The 18,221-nt window shown below is 40.6% G+C and overlaps 1 protein-coding gene across 3 annotated transcripts in view; it reads right to left on the bottom strand.

The window, feature by feature from the left end:
• The window catches only part of PGAP1 (GPI inositol-deacylase), a 67,627-nt gene extending 51,187 nt beyond the window's left edge, over nucleotides 1–16,440 (bottom strand). Inside the window, exons 1-4 of one of the 3 annotated variants that reach the window (XM_071680528.1) lie at nucleotides 16,424–16,440; nucleotides 15,683–15,803; nucleotides 8,822–8,975; nucleotides 4,485–4,708 (exon numbers count right to left, since the gene is read on the bottom strand). In XM_071680528.1, coding sequence (XP_071536629.1) covers nucleotides 4,485–4,708; nucleotides 8,822–8,969 — 372 coding nt within the window. In that variant the 5' untranslated portion in view covers nucleotides 8,970–8,975; nucleotides 15,683–15,803; nucleotides 16,424–16,440. Of the gene's footprint in view, nucleotides 1–4,484; nucleotides 4,709–8,821; nucleotides 8,976–13,926; nucleotides 14,192–15,682; nucleotides 15,939–16,423 lie in introns of those variants that run through there. The other 2 variants (XM_071680518.1, XM_071680509.1) reach the window with 2 other exon arrangements.
• Nucleotides 16,441–18,221: the final 1,781 nt, after the last annotated feature.

Here is an 18,221-nt window from a genome sequence, read left to right as displayed (position 1 = left end):
AGTTGTAGCCAATGACAGAGCAATCAAAGGAAGAAAACCACAATTAAGAATTATTTATTTATTTTTTTTTTTTTTGTCGCTGTCTCCCGCGTTTGCGAGGTAGCGCAAGGAAACAGACAAAAGAAATGGCCCAACCCACCCCCATATGCATGTACATACATACGTCCACCCACGCAAATATACATACCTACACAGCTTTCCATGGTTTTACCCCAGACGCTTCACATGCCCCAATTCAATCCACTGACAGCACGTCAACCCCGGTATACCACATCGATCCAATTCACTCTATTCCTTGCCCTCCTTTCACCCTCCTGCATGTTCAGGCCCCGATCACACAAAATCTTTTTCACTCCATCTTTCCACCTCCAATTTGGTCTCCCTCTTCTCCTCGTTCCCTCCACCTCTGACACATATATCCTCTTGGTCAATCTTTCCTCACTCATTCTCTCCATGTGCCCAAACCATTTCAAAACACCCTCTTCTGCTCTCTCAACCACGCTCTTTTTATTTCCACACATCTCTCTTACCCTTACGTTACTTACTCGATCAAACCACCTCACACCACACATTGTCCTCAAACATCTCATTTCCAGCACATCCACCCTCCTGCGCACAACTCTATCCATAGCCCACGCCTCGCAACCATACAACATTGTTGGAACCACTATTCCTTCAAACATACCCATTTTTGCTTTCCAAGATAATGTTCTCGACTTCCACACATTCTTCAAGGCTCCCAGAATTTTCGCCCCCTCCCCCACCCTATGATCCACTTCCGCTTCCATGGTTCCATCCGCTGACAGATCCACTCCCAGATATCTAAAACACTTCACTTCCTCCAGTTTTTCTCCATTCAAACTCACCTCCCAATTGACTTGACCCTCAACCCTACTGTACCTAATAACCTTGCTCTTATTCACATTTACTCTTAACTTTCTTCTTTCAAACACTTTACCAAACTCAGTCACCAGCTTCTGCAGTTTCTCACATGAATCAGCCACCAGTGCTGTATCATCAGCGAACAACAACTGACTCACTTCCCAAGCTCTCTCATCCCCAACAGACTTCATACTTGCCCCTCTTTCCAAAACTCTTGCATTCACCTCCCTAACAACCCCATCCATAAACAAATTAAACAACCATGGAGACATCACACACCCCTGCCGCAAACCTACATTCACTGAGAACCAATCACTTTCCTCTCTTCCTACACGTACACATGCCTTACATCCTCGATAAAAACTTTTCACTGCTTCTAACAACTTGCCTCCCACACCATATATTCTTAATACCTTCCACAGAGCATCTCTATCAACTCTATCATATGCCTTCTCCAGATCCATAAATGCTACATATAAATCCATTTGCTTTTCTAAGTATTTCTCACATACATTCTTCAAAGCAAACACCTGATCCACACATCCTCTACCACTTCTGAAACCACACTGCTCTTCCCCAATCTGATGCTCTGTACATGCCTTCACCCTCTCAATCAATACCCTCCCATATAATTTACCAGGAATACTCAACAAACTTATACCTCTGTAATTTGAGCACTCACTCTTATCCCCTTTGCCTTTGTACAATGGCACTATGCACGCATTCCGCCAATCCTCAGGCACCTCACCGTGAGTCATACATACATTAAATAACCTTACCAACCAGTCAACAATACAGTCACCCCCTTTTTTAATAAATTCCACTGCAATACCATCCAAACCTGCTGCCTTGCCGGCTTTCATCTTCCGCAAAGCTTTTACTACCTCTTCTCTGTTTACCAAATCATTTTCCCTAACCCTCTCACTTTGCACACCACCTCGACCAAAACACCCTATATCTGCCACTCTATCATCAAACACATTCAACAAACCTTCAAAATACTCACTCCATCTCCTTCTCACATCACCACTACTTGTTATCACCTCCCCATTTGCGCCCTTCACTGAAGTTCCCATTTGCTCCCTTGTCTTACGCACTTTATTTACCTCCTTCCAGAACATCTTTTTATTCTCCCTAAAATTTAATGATACTCTCTCACCCCAACTCTCATTTGCCCTTTTTTTCACCTCTTGCACCTTTCTCTTGACCTCCTGTCTCTTTCTTTTATACGTCTCCCACTCAACTGCATTTTTTCCCTGCAAAAATCGTCCAAATGCCTCTCTCTTCTCTTTCACTAATACTCTTACTTCTTCATCCCACCACTCACTACCCTTTCTAATCAACCCACCTCCCACTCTTCTCATGCCACAAGCATCTTTTGCGCAATCCATCACTGATTCCCTAAATACATCCCATTCCTCCCCCACTCCCCTTACTTCCATTGTTCTCACCTTTTTCCATTCTGTACTCAGTCTCTCCTGGTACTTCCTCACACAAGTCTCCTTCCCAAGCTCACTTACTCTCACCACCCTCTTCACCCCAACATTCACTCTTCTTTTCTGAAAACCCATACAAATCTTCACCTTAGCCTCCACAAGATAATGATCAGACATCCCTCCAGTTGCACCTCTCAGCACATTAACATCCAAAAGTCTCTCTTTCGCGTGCCTGTCAATTAACACGTAATCCAATAACGCTCTCTGGCCATCTCTCCTACTTACATAAGTATACTTATGTATATCTCGCTTTTTAAACCAGGTATTCCCAATCATCAGTCCTTTTTCAGCACATAAATCTACAAGCTCTTCACCATTTCCATTTACAACACTGAACACCCCATGTATACCAATTATTTCCTCAACTGCCACATTACTCACCTTTGCATTCAAATCACCCATCACTATAACCCGGTCTCGTGCATCAAAACCACTAACACACTCATTCAGCTGCTCCCAAAACACTTGCCTCTCATGATCTTTCTTCTCATGCCCAGGTGCATATGCACCAATAATCACCCACCTCTCTCCATCAACTTTCAGTTTTACCCATATTAATCGAGAATTTACTTTCTTACATTCTATCACGTACTCCCACAACTCCTGTTTCAGGAGTACTGCTACTCCTTCCCTTGCTCTTGTCCTCTCACTAACCCCTGACTTTACTCCCAAGACATTCCCAAACCACTCTTCCCCTTCACCCTTATTTATCTATTTATATTATCTATTTTGCTTTGTCGCTGTCTCCCGCACTTGCGAGGTAGCGCAAGGAAACAGACGAAAGAAATGGCCCAACCCACCCCCATACACAATGTATATACATACACGTCCACACACGCAAATATAGATACCTATACATCTCAATGTACACATATATATACACACACAGACACATACATATATACCCATGCACACAATTCACAATGTCTGCTTTTATTCATTCCCATCGCCACCTCGCCACACATGGAATACCATCCCCCTCCCCCCTCATGTGTGCGAGGTAGCACTAGGAAAAGACAACAAAGGCCCCATTCGTTCACACTCAGTCTCTAGCTGTCATGCAATAATGCCTGAAACCACAGCTCCTTTTCCACATCCAGGCCCCACACAACTTTCCATGGTTTACCCCAGATGCTTCACATGCCCTGATTCAATCCACTGACAGCATGTCAACCCCGGTATACCACATCGATCCAATTCACTCTATTCCTTGCCCGCCTTTCACCCTCCTGCATGTTCAGGCCCCGATCACACAAAATCTTTTTCACTCCATCTTTCCACCTCCAATTTGGTCTCCCACTTCTCCTCATTCCCTCCACCTCCGACACATATATTCTCTTGGTCAATCTTTCCTCACTCATTCTCTCCATGTGCCCAAACCATTTCAAAACACCTTCTTCTGCTCTCTCAACCACGCTCTTTTTATTTCCACACAAACGCGGGAGACAGCGACAAAAAAAAAAAAAAAAAAAAAAAAAAAAATCTCTTACCCTTACATTACTTACTCAATCAAACCACCTCACACCACACATTGTCCTCAAACATCTCATTTCCAGCACATCCACCCTCCTGCGCACAACTCTATCCATAGCCCACGCCTCGCAACCATACAACATTGTTGGAACCACTATTCCTTCAAACATACCCATTTTTGCTTTCAGAGATAATGTTCTCGACTTCCACACATTCTTCAAGGCACCCAGGATTTTCGCCCCCTCCCCCACCCTATGATTCACTTCCGCTTCCATGGTTCCATCTGCTGCCAGATCCACTCCCAGACATCTAAAACACTTTACTTCCTCCAGTTTTTCTCCATTCAAACTTACCTCCCAATTGACTTGACCCTCAACCCTACTGTACCTAATAACCTTGCTCTTATTCACATTTACTCTTAGCTTTCTTCTTTCACACACTTTACCAAACAATTAAGAAATAATAAAAAAAATTACAGGTGATAGGATAAAAACAGGATATTGTCCCATCAACATCCCTAATCCTTTACCTTAAATGGTAACTGTAACATGGCAGTCTCCCAAGAGATGCATACGATCAAAAACTTTCATGCCTATAATACCCAACTGAGATAATGTATTAATTCAAACTTACCATAGAGTGACCAACAAGGATTACAGACTGGGGTTTGACTGAAGCACCACTGTACAGCTCTAGGATGCGGTTCACCGCAATGGCAACAAATTCTGTCTGCTTCTCCAATGCTGGTCCATAAAATGCTCCCAGCTCTTCATTAATGTCCACAGTGAAAAAGTCAAAGTGAAAGTCTGTCTCATCATCAAGAGCTTTGCGGAATGCCACAGATGCTAATGATCGCACTGAAAAACAAATCACAACTGATAATTTGAAAGTTCATTATGATCTTAAACTAGCTTCCATATTACTCCTCTGCTCACTACTCCATCACCTACACCCCATCCATGAAACAATATAAATATTCATGTAAAAATAACAATGTTTCACAGATATAACCTTCACTCGGCCTTTTCCTAATTAGAATGATACAATAAACATGCATGATGAAAGCAGTTGATGTCATCTATAATGATTTTCAAAAAGCACTTCATAAAGTTCTACATCAAAGAATACAAGAAAAATTTAAGTCACATAGTATAGATGTGACTGTCCTCTGGTGGTTAGGAAATTGGCTGCTCAGCCGTAAACAGAGTGGTGTTAATGGTTAATGGCATGTGTACGTGTAGGAAGAGAGCAAAGTGATTGGCTCTCAGTGAATGTAGGTTTGCAGGCAGGGGTGTGTGATGTCTCCATGGTTGTTTAATTTGTTTATGGATAGGGTTGTTAGGGAGGTAAATGCAAGAGTTTTGGAAAGAGGGGCAAGTATGAAGTCTGTTGGGGATGGGAGAGCTTGGGAAATGAGTCAGTTGTTTTTCGCTGATGATACAGCGCTGGTGGCTGATTCATGTGAGAAACTGCAGAAGCTGGTGACTGAGTTTGGTAAAGTGTGTGAAAGAAGAAAGTTAAAGAGTAAATGTGAATAAGAGCAAGGTTATTAGGTACAGTAGGGTTGAGGGTCAAGTCAATTGGGAGGTAAGTTTGAATGGAGAAAAACTGGAGGAAGTAAAGTGTTTTAGATATCTGGGAGTGGATCTGGCAGCAGATGGAACCATGGAAGCGGAAGTGAATCATAGGGTGGGGGAGGGGGCGAAAATCCTGGGAGCCTTGAAGAATGTGTGAAGTCGAGACCATTATCTCTGAAAGCAAAAATGGGTATGTTTGAAGGAATAGTGGTTCCAACAATGTTGTATGGTTGCGAGGCGTGGGCTATGGATAGAGTTGTGCGCAGGAGGGTGGATGTGCTGGAAATGAGATGTTTGAGGACAATATGTGGTGTGAGGTGGTTTGATCGAGTAAGTAATGTAATGGTAAGATAGATGTGTGGAAATAAAAAGAGCATGGTTGAGAGAGCAGAAGAGGGTGTTTTGAAATTGTTTGGGCACATGGAGAGAATGAGTGAGGAAAGATTGACCAAGAGGATATATGTGTCGGAGGTGGAGGGAACGAGGAAAAGTGGGAGACCAAATTGGAGGTGGAAAGATGGAGTGAAAAAGATTTTGAGTGATCGGGGCCTGAACATGCAGGAGGGTGGAAGGCAGGCAAGGAATAGAGTGAATTGGATCGATGTGGTATACCGGGGTCGACATGCTGTCAATGGATTGAATCAGGGCATGTGAAGCGTCTGGGGTAAACCATGGAAAGTTCTGTGGGGCCTGGATGTGGAAGGGAACTGTGGTTTCAGGCATTATTGCATGACAGCTAGAGACAGAGTGTGAACAAATGGGGCCTTTGTTGTCTTTTCCTAGCGCTACCTTGCACACATGAGGGGGGAGGGGGATGGTATTCCATGTGTGGCAAGGTGGTGATGAGAATGAATAAAGGCAGTCAGTGTGAATTGTAAGCATGTGAATACATGTATGTGTCTGTGTGTGTACATTGATATGTATGGGTATGTATATTTGCGTGTGTGGACGTGTATGTATATACATGTGTATGGGGGTGGGTTGGGCCATTTCTTTCGTCTGTTTCCTTGCGCTACCTCACAAACGTGGGAGACAGCGACAAAGCAAAAAAAAAATAATAATAATAATAATTTTTATTATACTTGATCACCATTTCCCACGTCAGCAAAGTAGCACCAGGAAACAGACAAAGAATGCCCCATCCACTCGTATACACATATATATACATAAATACCCATATATGCACATACAAAAATACATACATATAGACTATCTGTGAAGTTTCTGGAAATCTGTTAAAATTTTGTTGGATCTTGCAGTATGGTCTCACATTCCTCTAGGTAATCATTACAGTCAAAGATGACATAAGTGTCAGATTTGTCTGCAAGTCTGACAACAATCCTCTATTATTACATAACCGTTATTCACTGCATCCCGTAAACGTGGTGCAAGTAGTCCTTTCGAAGGGCAATGCCTGTTTTTGGTATTCTCAGCATGTAACTGTTGCTGCAAATCTCTATGTAATTTACATAAATCATCACAGAGGATAACAAGTTCTGCCTTCTTGTTAGCCTGTTCATATTTTGGGGCTAGGTGACAATTGATTCCAAGATTAAGGAATTCCATCTGGTCCTCAGACAACTGTTCTCTTGAGAGATTAGTAAAACTTTTTGTAGGTTGAGGAGTGGCAAGTGAGCCACCATAGAGCCTCAATAGTTTCTTTATGATGAGAGCAAAAGGAGGGAGACTGTAGAGAGGTTTAAAAGTTTTAGCATGTATTTGCTAGGGATTGGGGAAACTCATCTCCTTGGGTGTGTGGAGTGAAAGTGGAAATGATAAATGCAAGTTATGAGAGGGCATGGAAGTGTGCTTTGGACAAGAATGAGTGAAAATTATCAGGGAAGAGGAAAAAAAGGATGCGCAATTCTGCTATCACCAAGAGTATGGGAGGGTGTTACAGAGCATGGATCGAATGAATCAAGAATAGTGTGGGCGAAAGGAAAGATTGGAATTGTGAAGTATGCATGGGTATGTGTATATGCACCTGCGAATATGAAGACTGTATGAGATAAGGATGAAATGAAGCTTTTCTGGAGAAGTTTGAATGACCATATGAATGAATTTTGAGAATGAAAGAAACAAGGTCATATTGGGTAATAGGAATGTGAAAGTGGGATATGATGAAATTGGTGAGATAGTTGGTATGAGGGGAGTGCCTGGAGTAAATAAGAATGGAAGTTATCTGGTGGACATTTGTGCTGAAAGGGTTTATTCCTTGCAAACACCTTTTTTTCAACACAAAATGATCCACAGATATAAATGTTAGAAGAATGATGGAAGTGAAGAGCAAAAAATTTTGAGAAAGGCCGAACTAGATGCTACAGTCATGAGAGGATTCTTTAGAGACTCTGACCATTTCACAGTTCTTGTGGGGATGAGGATCAGGAGGAAGTGGAATTATGGTGTAAGGAAGACGGGAGAGGTAAAGTGGTGGAAAGCAAGAAAATGAATCAGAAAAAATGCAGGGAGGAGTATGAAATGAAGGTAAATGAAAGCTTAGATGGAAGTGCAGTGAATGTAGGAATGCAGTAGTGTGTGAATGAGGTGTTTAAAATGTTTAGACAAATACTATTAAAGGTTGTACACGGAACAGCTCCATGCTTTCTGATAACATTCCATATATTTCCTTTTCATTACTATCAATTCCATTTCCCATTTGTGAAATATGCAGCCATCTTTCTGTCCTACTTTAATCTTTTTTAATAAGACTGCATGGAAAATTTCCTGTTCAAAACTATTCTACCACGACTGCAAGGAAAATTTCTTGCTCAAAAGTATTCCACTAGCGTTGCAGGGAAATTTCCAAATCATAATTACTGCAGGAAAATTTCCAATTCATAATTACTGTATGGAAAATTTTCTGTTCAAAACTATTCTATTAGGATTGCATGGAAAATTTCCCGTTCAAAATCATACTATAGGATTACATGGAAAATTTCCTGTTCAAAATAATATCAGATTGTAGGACTGCATGGAAAATTTCTTATTCAAAACTATTTTAGAATTAATCCTACCCATCTTTTCTTCTACCAAAATTTATTATTCCTTTTTATTGCAAAACTTTCACATGTCTTAGCACCTAAACTACACCTACAACTAACTAATCATCTGAGCAAGCAATTATGTTCAAGAATACAGGCCCAGGGAAACTGGGGCAAAATACCTAGGGCACCAGGCCTCTTGGGAGCTTGGAATAGGTGAAGGATAAAATTCAAAAATATTAATAATGTGACCACAAAGATTATCTTTTTTTCTTTTTTTGCAATCTTTCCATCACCTAGCCCCATCTCCAGGGTGGCCAAAGTAAGCTATAATATGTCAATCCTCCCCCAAGGCCTGTATCAGCTCTTGGCAGCCCTGCAAGACTGCCACAAATTTAAATAAATCACTTACCTTGCTTGTGGGAACCACTGTTGCCAGGTATGAAGAGAACTGGAATACCCGAGTATACACCCTTCCTCAGAATCTTGGAGTAGTTACCTTCCCCATATGCATACACACCATAATATGGGAACTGTTTGGCCACTTGTGCTGGAAGCATTATAGGCTGCAATGATGGTCAACAGACAAAATTAACAAACAAAATCCCACAAAGACTGGAATGTCCATACTCCATGGACATCACAGAGCAACCTTGTCATAAATTCCTACAGCTTAATATCTCTAGACCTATTTCTTACAGATTGTACCAAAATTAAAAAGGTGGGTTACAGAGACCTTACATTTGTCCATCAAGGAAGAGAGAAGAATAAGAGGTGACCTGAGCACAACCTTTAAGTTCTTAAAATACTTAATGACGTAGACAGAACACTTCTTCAAAAGATGCAAGGATAGGATAACACCAACCATTCTAGGCATCATGAATGACATACACAACATTCACCCTTCATACCAGTAACATCAACACAAAAGGAACAATTACAATAAATGCTCTAAGAACATGAACTGGCACTATATTTGGACATAAAGAATAAAAAACTCAACATCCTATAAAAACAATGCATCCTGTATAAACTATACTTCATCTGTTTGGTCTTCCAGCCTCTCAAAAGCTAACAGAACAAGCAGAAAACTACACAAAACAGTGCACTCAGAGCAATCAATGGCTGCCTAGCAACCAAAAACACTCAACACCTCACAATGAAGCAAAGTTCCTCCTAATACAGTGCCAGCTCAACATGCCAGGCACTCAATTCTATGCAAAAGCACTATAACCCTCTCGCCTAACCACTCTATATAACTAATCAACCTCCAGGTAGAAAAAAAAGCTTACCCTCCTTGCCTTACACTTTAGTACCAACTACTCACAGATTCCCCCAACCTAAAAGACAGAACACAGACAAAACATATACACAATGAAATAACCTAACAAGTACAATAACTGACCTCCCAACTCAGTCTTAAACCCTAACCCACCAGACATACACTTATCAGTAACCAAAACCTAGGCAAACAAGAGTCACACTTTCATGCTTATGCTCTTGGCATCACTCATTACAACATTAAAAAAATATTTCAATATATCCCAAGACCATTTATGCCTATGATGCAACTATTATGCAGAAGACACTGAGTACTTACGACTCAACTGCCCTGCACTTTCTGCACAAACATCACAATACTTTATGACCTGTGGTCCTGACCAGTGGACATAGCCTGCTTCCTGAGTGCTTCAGGAGCCTCAAAAACAGAAGGAAATAATGTTGATTCCATTAAGGTACTATGCAATGAAAATGAAACAAAGTCACAGGTACCCTATTAGGCATAATGTTTGACCAATCATTATCAGGTGACACTCATTTCTAATTTACTTATCATAGTTCATGCAAACTCAAACTTCTGATTTGGTAAACAGAGAAGAGGTAGTGAAAGCTTTGCGGAAGATGAAAGCCGGCAAGGCAGGAGGTTTGGATGGTATTGCAGTGGAATTTATTAAAAAAGGGGGTGACTGTATTGTTGACTGGTTGGTAAGGTTATTTAATGTATGTATGACTCATGGTGAGGTGCCTGAGGATTGGCGGAATGCGTGCATAGTGCCATTGTACAAAGGCAAAGGGGATAAGAGTGAGTGCTCAAATTACAGAGGTATAAGTTTGTTGAGTATTCCTGGTAAATTATATGGGAGGGTATTGATTGAAAGGGTGAAGGCATGTACAGAGCATCAGATTGGGGAAGAGCAGTGTGGTTTCAGAAGTGGTAGAGGATGTGTGGATCAGGTGTTTGCTTTGAAGAATGTATGTGAGAAATACTTAGAAAAGCAAATGGATTTGTATGTAGCATTTATGGATCTGGAGAAGGCATATGATAGAGTTGATAGAGATGCTCTGTAGAAGGTTATAGAATATATGGTGTGGGAGGAAAGTTGTTAGAAGCAGTGAAAAGTTTTTATCGAGGATGTAAGGCATGTGTATGTGTAGGAAGAGAGGAAAGTGATTGGTTCTCAGTGAATGTAGGTTTGCGGCAGGGGTGTGTGATGTCTCCATGGTTGTTTAATTTGTTTATGGATAGGGTTGTTAGGGAGGTAAATGCAAGAGTTTTGGAAAGAGGGGCAAGTATGAAGTCTGTTGGGGATGAGAGAGCGAGAGAGCTTGGGAAGTGAGTCAGTTGTTGTTCGCTGATGATACAGCGCTGGTGGCTGATTCATGTAAGAAACTGCAGAAGCTGGTGACTGAGTTTGGTAAAGTGTGTGGAAGAAGAAAGTTAAGAGTAAATGTGAATAAGAGCAAGGTTATTAGGTACAGTAGGGTTGAGGGTCAAGTCAATTGGGAGGTGAGTTTGAATGGAGAAAAACTGGAGGAAGTGAAGTGTTTTAGATATCTGGGAGTGGATCTGGCAGCGGATGGAACCATGGAAGTGGAAGTGGATCATAGGGTGGGGGAGGGGGCGAAAATTCTGGGGGCCTTGAAGAATGTGTGGAAGTCGAGAACATTATCTCGGAAAGCAAAAATGGGTATGTTTGAAGGAATAGTGGTTCCAACAATGTTGTATGGTTGCGAGGCGTGGGCTATGGATAGAGTTGTGCGCAGGAGGATGGATGTGCTGGAAATGAGATGTTTGAGGACAATGTGTGGTGTGAGGTGGTTTGATCGAGTGAGTAACGTAAGGGTAAGAGAGATGTGTGGAAATAAAAAGAGCATGGTTGAGAGAGCAGAAGAGGGTGTTTTGAAATGGTTTGGGCACATGGAGAGAATGAGTGAGGAAAGATTGACCAAGAGGATATATGTGTCGGAGGTGGAGGGAACGAGGAGAAGAGGGAGACCAAATTGGAGGTGGAAAGATGGAGTGAAAAAGATTTTGTGTGATCGGGGCCTGAACATGCAGGAGGGTGAAAGGAGGGCAAGGAATAGAGTGAATTGGAGTGATGTGGTATACCGGGGTTGACGTGCTGTCAGTGGATTGAATCAAGGCATGTGAAGCGTCTGGGGTAAACCATGGAAAGCTGTGTAGCTATGTATATGTGTGTGTGTGGACGTGTGTATATACATGTGTATGGGGGGGGTTGGGCCATTTCTTTCATCTGTTTCCTTGCGCTACCTCGCAAACGCGGGAGACAGCGACAAAGTATAATAAAAAAAAAATAGTTCATGCAAACTCAAACTTCTATGCCGAAACACTTCCAATTTCACAATAAAAACTCAATGACTTCTTGTTTGTTCATCAAGGTATAGTAGTGTTTCTAAATTGAAGGGTAGGATGCATGTAATACAAAATAATATTAAAAGATGTATGCTTAATGCTCTTACAAGTACAAATACTGGCTATGATCAACTTAGGATTAAAGTCTAGAAAGAAGATGCCACTTTTATAAGTTTGATATCTTGGTTTTTTTCTTATGGAATCTATGTTGCTACTGTAAGGAATGATATAAGTATGGGACTTTGCTTAACTACCCAATAAATCTATCTTTTGATACTAAATAATTCACAAGCAATCAGTAATGAGTGATAGGGAAAATGTACAGTTAAATACTAATACTATAAAATGTGGAAATCAAACAATATGCAACTAGAACATTTAAAGACTGCATCAGTGAAGAAATCCTTGATACTGTTACATATTCTTATGAAAAACATGTACACTACACCACTTATCTGTCATGTTTTTGGCTTGCTGGGAATGTAACAAAGTTCAATGCCTAGATAGATGTAACAACAGAACCTTTTGCGGGAGAAATCTCGAAGCATAAATTCAGGGCCTAAATCTATGTTGATATTAGGACTCGTCTAACATTTGCAAAACTTGGATTGTCACATTCAAACATTGCACGGCATAGCAGCATTCACTGATAGGCATATTAACAAATAATAGGCATTTCTACACTCAAGCAAATTTTCTTGTTTTATTACATCATAGGTCTGTATACTGACATACAAACAATAAATCTCTATAGAATATGAACAAGTGCCAGGTAAATATTTTTGGTAAGCAATCCATTGGACAGTCACTTTCTTAATGTCCTTGCACATAGCATGAAGACAGTAGAAAATGGCATCAGGACAAGATAGGCATCCCTCTTGTTCATTTACTTTTAACAAAATTTCAATGAATGTATTACAAATGCATCATTTAAATTATCCAGCATTAACTTTTGAGGGTTTTTACTCCACAATTTCCCTCTCCTTCATATGTTTTTACTCCACAATTTCCCTCTCCTTCAAAGCCATAGCCAATTTACAAAAACTTAAAATTGATGGAGTCACAGTTGCTACAATAAAAATCCCATGCCATATATCACCTCTATACATTGTAAAGATGCCTTGGTAGAATTTTTTCCATTTCTATCGTCTACAAAGGAGGCGTCTGTTTTCCAGAAAATCACCCAATTTAGCATGGTAAGTGTACTCCCAATAGAAGACAGATCAGAGCAGTTGAAATATGGACGAACATATGCATATCATAAATGGTTTTCCCAAGAACAAATGAGTTGCAACAATAACAATAAAATAGTTCACAAATCAGCAGAGGTATGGACTGATTCATGTGTGTTCATAGGCTCGTTTTGAACGTATAATGAGGACCACAGTAAGAATGAGTAAATGTATATATACATGCTTTATGTGCTATCCTCGGTAACATATTCAAATATGTTGAACGTTTATGTATTGGCAAAAATAAACGCACTACTTATATGCACCCACCCTCCCCACTAACCATTAATCCAACACTAATCTAATTAATATCTCTATCAATCAACTTCCATAAATTTGCACCCACCCTCCCCACTAACCATTAATCCACCACTAATCTAACATACTTAATATCTCTATCAATCAGCTTCCATAAATTGTCATTCCGCCATTCTTTTCCATTTCCAACCTATATATTTCAGCACTAAACTTCTTCCTTCTGGTACCGAATGAGGTTCCATTTTATCTTACGTCCCACTTGTCATTTCTGGTAAAGAAGTGAAACACGTGAAATGTTAATGGCTTTCTGGTAATCTTTATACCCACAAGGAATTAACGACACCTATCACATCAGCCATCTGTAAAACTTACAATGAACTCTGGTCGTTGGTACATGTACGTCATCTCACATTTGTTTGGCTCTAGGTTCCACACATGCTCGTATATCCCAGAGGCCAGCAAGGCGCTCAGGATACCTGCAAGCACCAATTTAACCTCAGCTGCCATGATGCGACTATATTGTGTAATATCACATCTCCCCCAAAAAAAAAACAGAGAGAGGAAGGGATAACAGATTCTCCCCCCCGGCTTGGTCTCACCACAGCCGCGCCAGACACCGACCAACGCAGCTGATCGGGTGAGACTTTGTTTACGTCAGGGTTGCCAAGGTACCATTTCACATTCTAGCCAAACTGGCTAGAAAAGCATAGCCGTCTCATAGCCACTTAGCTAAGTTGAAGTTTCAAGTTTCATTATGTTTATATAAATGTTGTGTTAAACCCATAGGGATTGTAATAAGTACAATTGACTTGAAAAGTTTGAGCAGCCACTTTATCACAGGAATTCTAGGCTGAAATGTCGCTTTTTTTTTTTTTTGAGAAATGCGCAGTCCATTACAAAGATAAGATTAGGTTCCTTTATCAATATCTCAACAATAGAGCCTCACATTTCAGGTAATATGTTCTGTCACAAATCCTACTGGGAAGGACCGTCAAGTATATTAATCATGCACTCTGGATAACGCTATCTTAACGTTATGAGATAAAAACAAACACCACGGTTAAATCTACACAAATACAAGAAATAAGAATACAAGATAACAAAGACATTAATCGGGTACAAACACTTTAATTAATTCTTCAATATTCCACATTCTACATTCCAGACAAGATTTCAGACCAGGAGATCTCTTCCCTTTATGGCAAGTTGACTATTAAAAGCATAATACAAAAAACTTATTCGTTGGGCAATTCTATGACAAGTTCGATGGCTAAGGGGTTCGAGACAAGGAAAGCCTCCATTATCTTTCTGGTCACGGGTCTGCTGAAGGAACCGGCTCTATCGTCTGAGCCGTTTATCCGAAGGAACCGCCAAACGGGAACAGCTAGCCACGCCTTAACCCGCCACCTACGGCTACGATAGGTCGGAAAGACCACAATTGCCCTTGATTGGTCAAAAGACTTATTGCCACGCCCTCATCCCGACGTGATTGGCTGAAGGAGACCTATGGTCCGGCCCTCATACTATCTAACGTCCCAGCCCTGCTGCATCTCTGATGACACAACCAGAATGGGTGGAGGCGAACTTTCCCATGCATGACCTCGTGGCTGACCCCGGGTCACTTGACCATAAGACCTAAGAAGTAATTAGCTGTCGCTTGCGACATGCACCGCGAATCTTGGCCACCTGACTTGAGGTGTGTGAGATCACAAGAGTATACGTGGAACAGGTCGAGCAATCTCTTGGGACCTCCCAGGTCACCATGGGGCTTATCTAAGCATACAAATTCTCTTATCATAAACACAACGAAAACCCAGGTTCGTGAGAATGAACGCACAGGTTCGCAATAGTTTTCACTAACAATATTAATATAAAGCAAAGGCAAGGCCGTATTAGGTAACATTCAGCAAGTTCACATGCCTCGATTAAGATTAGTGTGAGGAACCTCTTTGCAAATATCTTTGCTGGGAAACCCTATAGTTAGTATACATTGATCTCATTTGTATAGCAGGTCTGTACGAGATCTGTCTATAACCTCTCAGTCTGTCAAGATGCTTGACTTGCACGTTCGAGCTAATATATCGCAATGACCATTCACTCAATTTTTTTTGCAATGCAGTTATCTTACCTTCCTTTGATGATTCTAGAGTAGAATGGTTGTAAGTTCACCCCTGGTCGTACAGCCTTCATTGTTGCCCCTGCGTCCTCTTTCGCAACCTCCTCCATGATATAAGTCTGTTGCCTATTGGCTGCAAGGGTCATAAAAGCAATCATCATCGTTATAACCATCAATCGAAAGATACAAATAGTTCTAAGACCATACACTCAATGTATATAATGCACTTGAATATCCGTTATCGTTCTACGTGTGTAGCTTCCATTTTCTGAAAAATGAAAATGTTCAGGGTAATTAATCTCAAATAGTTCCATTGGTTAATACTGCAAACAATTGATATCAGTTTTAATGTACAAATGTTACTGGGTTTGATTATCAAATACACAAATGTACGTATCTGTAGTTATACAGTCTATCTATTGCTGCTACATCTTTTCTTTCTTTCAAACTATTCGCCATTTCCCGCATTAGCGAGGTAGCGTTAAGAACAGAGGACTGGGCCTTTGAGGGAATACCCTCACCTGACCCAATTCTCTGTTCCTTCTTTTGGAAAAATAAAAAAAAAAAAAAAAGAGAGGGGAGGATTTCCAGCCCCCCGCTCCCTCCCCTTTTAGTCGCCTTCTACGACACGCAGGGAATACGTGGGAAGTATTCTTAATCCCCTATCCCCAGGGATACATAATTCATGTAAATATAACACAAGAGAAAAGCTGAAGAAATAAGAGTTTAGGTTTAACAAGTCAATAAACTCACCCAACCATTTCGAGTGTCGGCTCTGCTCTGCTTCATACATACACAATGATACTAAAATACTCAGGACCCTAAATACTGTGATGTCAAGCATTCTTATTACAGAGACCTTGAGCACAATGCAACCATTCACATGGGTGCTCTTGGAGATATTCTACTGTATCGGGAACTTTCCAACGAGTTACGGTCTGTACCATACATACATCAATATGTATTTTCATTTTGACCTCTTTTATACTATCACCTGTCAATATTGTCATTCACTAGTAAATATGGTGCAGAGAACGAGCATGGGCTATTAAACTTGTATCTCGCACTCCTCTCGTTTACTCACTAAAGAAGAAACTACATTGAGAAGGCAGTGTCAAAATAAAGCAAAATGACAGCACTGTCGTTTAAAGTTCTCGGTAAACGTAATAATGTAAAGCATGAAATACAATATCTGCCATATATGTAAAGAAATAGAAATATAATAACTATTTCAATTCATATTAACGTATCAATCGTCATATACACACGAAACACTATACAGTATGCTGTCTTTACGGCTAATAAAAAGTTCAGTGAATGCATTAGAATCTAATTTCCTTGCTAAAGGCGCCCTCGCTGCCAGTGTCCTCGTACTAAGTCCGTTGATCTTGACACACAAACTGACCTCAGGGCAGTTTGAAGTCTACTGAATGAGTTGTTCGGTCTGTGGGACGATGACCAATCGAGTGCCGATCCCAGGCAGACGAGCGAACAAACAAGCAGGCAAGGCCAGCCGAGCGGAAATACTCTGTAATAACGCATGCCACGATGACGAAGCAAGGACCATGGTTTACGATTAACGTTTAAAAAAAAAAAAAGAAACAGACAGAGACAGAGGGAGAGAGGAACAGAAAGAAAAGGAGCTTGGGCCTCAAAATGAACCTTGGGATACCGATGCCCGCCCTCCTCCACGACCACATTCTTATCGGACTCCCATCTAAGACCTTCAATTACACTATGATTGAACGACGTTTGTTTCCCACTAATTCCTAAAGATTAACAACACAGTTGTGCGTAGTTTGTTATGTATGATGTAGCACTGTAACGCTGTATTCATTTAGTCAAATTAATTTTTTTCTAATAAAATGACAAGCTGGGACTCACACAACCTTTTGACTCAGACACATTATTTAAATGATTTCTATTCTCAGATTTCGCCCATTTTCTCCTATACACTTCATTTTCATACCTAAATATGAGTAACATTCAGTCACAATCACATTGATTTTTCTCAAAATTCTCTCCCTTTCCTTGGATTCACAGGCCACGTAGAGATGTACATCATTTCTCGTATGAGGCAAAACGACACCATACACCATCGTAACACTGCGATGCTGACTACCCTCTGGATCTATTCGTAGCGGTTGCGAGACTGTGAATTGCGTGACTCAAAACCTGGTGTCGTTGTTCTCAACCACGGCTGTCAACCAACGCCACATTCGTAATTTAAGAGTTATTTCTACTCACTTTTTTAGGTATCAGTATCATCTAATTTATTTTGGTGTTTGCTTTTTTATATAACTCTAGCTAAAAGTATTATAACTGTACTTCAATGGTATCAAATACGCTACTTTTAGGGAATCTCATACGTTTGACAGCGTAGATCCGTCCCGGCTGATACGAGTTCCATTAAAATGTCTTACAATGATTTTACATTTGATATTGAATTGTACGTTGTGTAATGGTAATATATCAATAGATTATATACATGGATGAAGCTTACAGCCACAGTGGACGATATAATGCGTTTCCTCACAGTTTCATTAGTTTA

This window comes from Panulirus ornatus, chromosome 2 (genome assembly GCF_036320965.1).
Source record: "Panulirus ornatus isolate Po-2019 chromosome 2, ASM3632096v1, whole genome shotgun sequence".
Lineage (NCBI taxonomy): Eukaryota > Metazoa > Arthropoda > Malacostraca > Decapoda > Palinuridae > Panulirus > Panulirus ornatus.
Note: the sequence above shows the minus strand (reverse complement) of the source record. Positions and strands in the feature narration are given on the sequence as shown.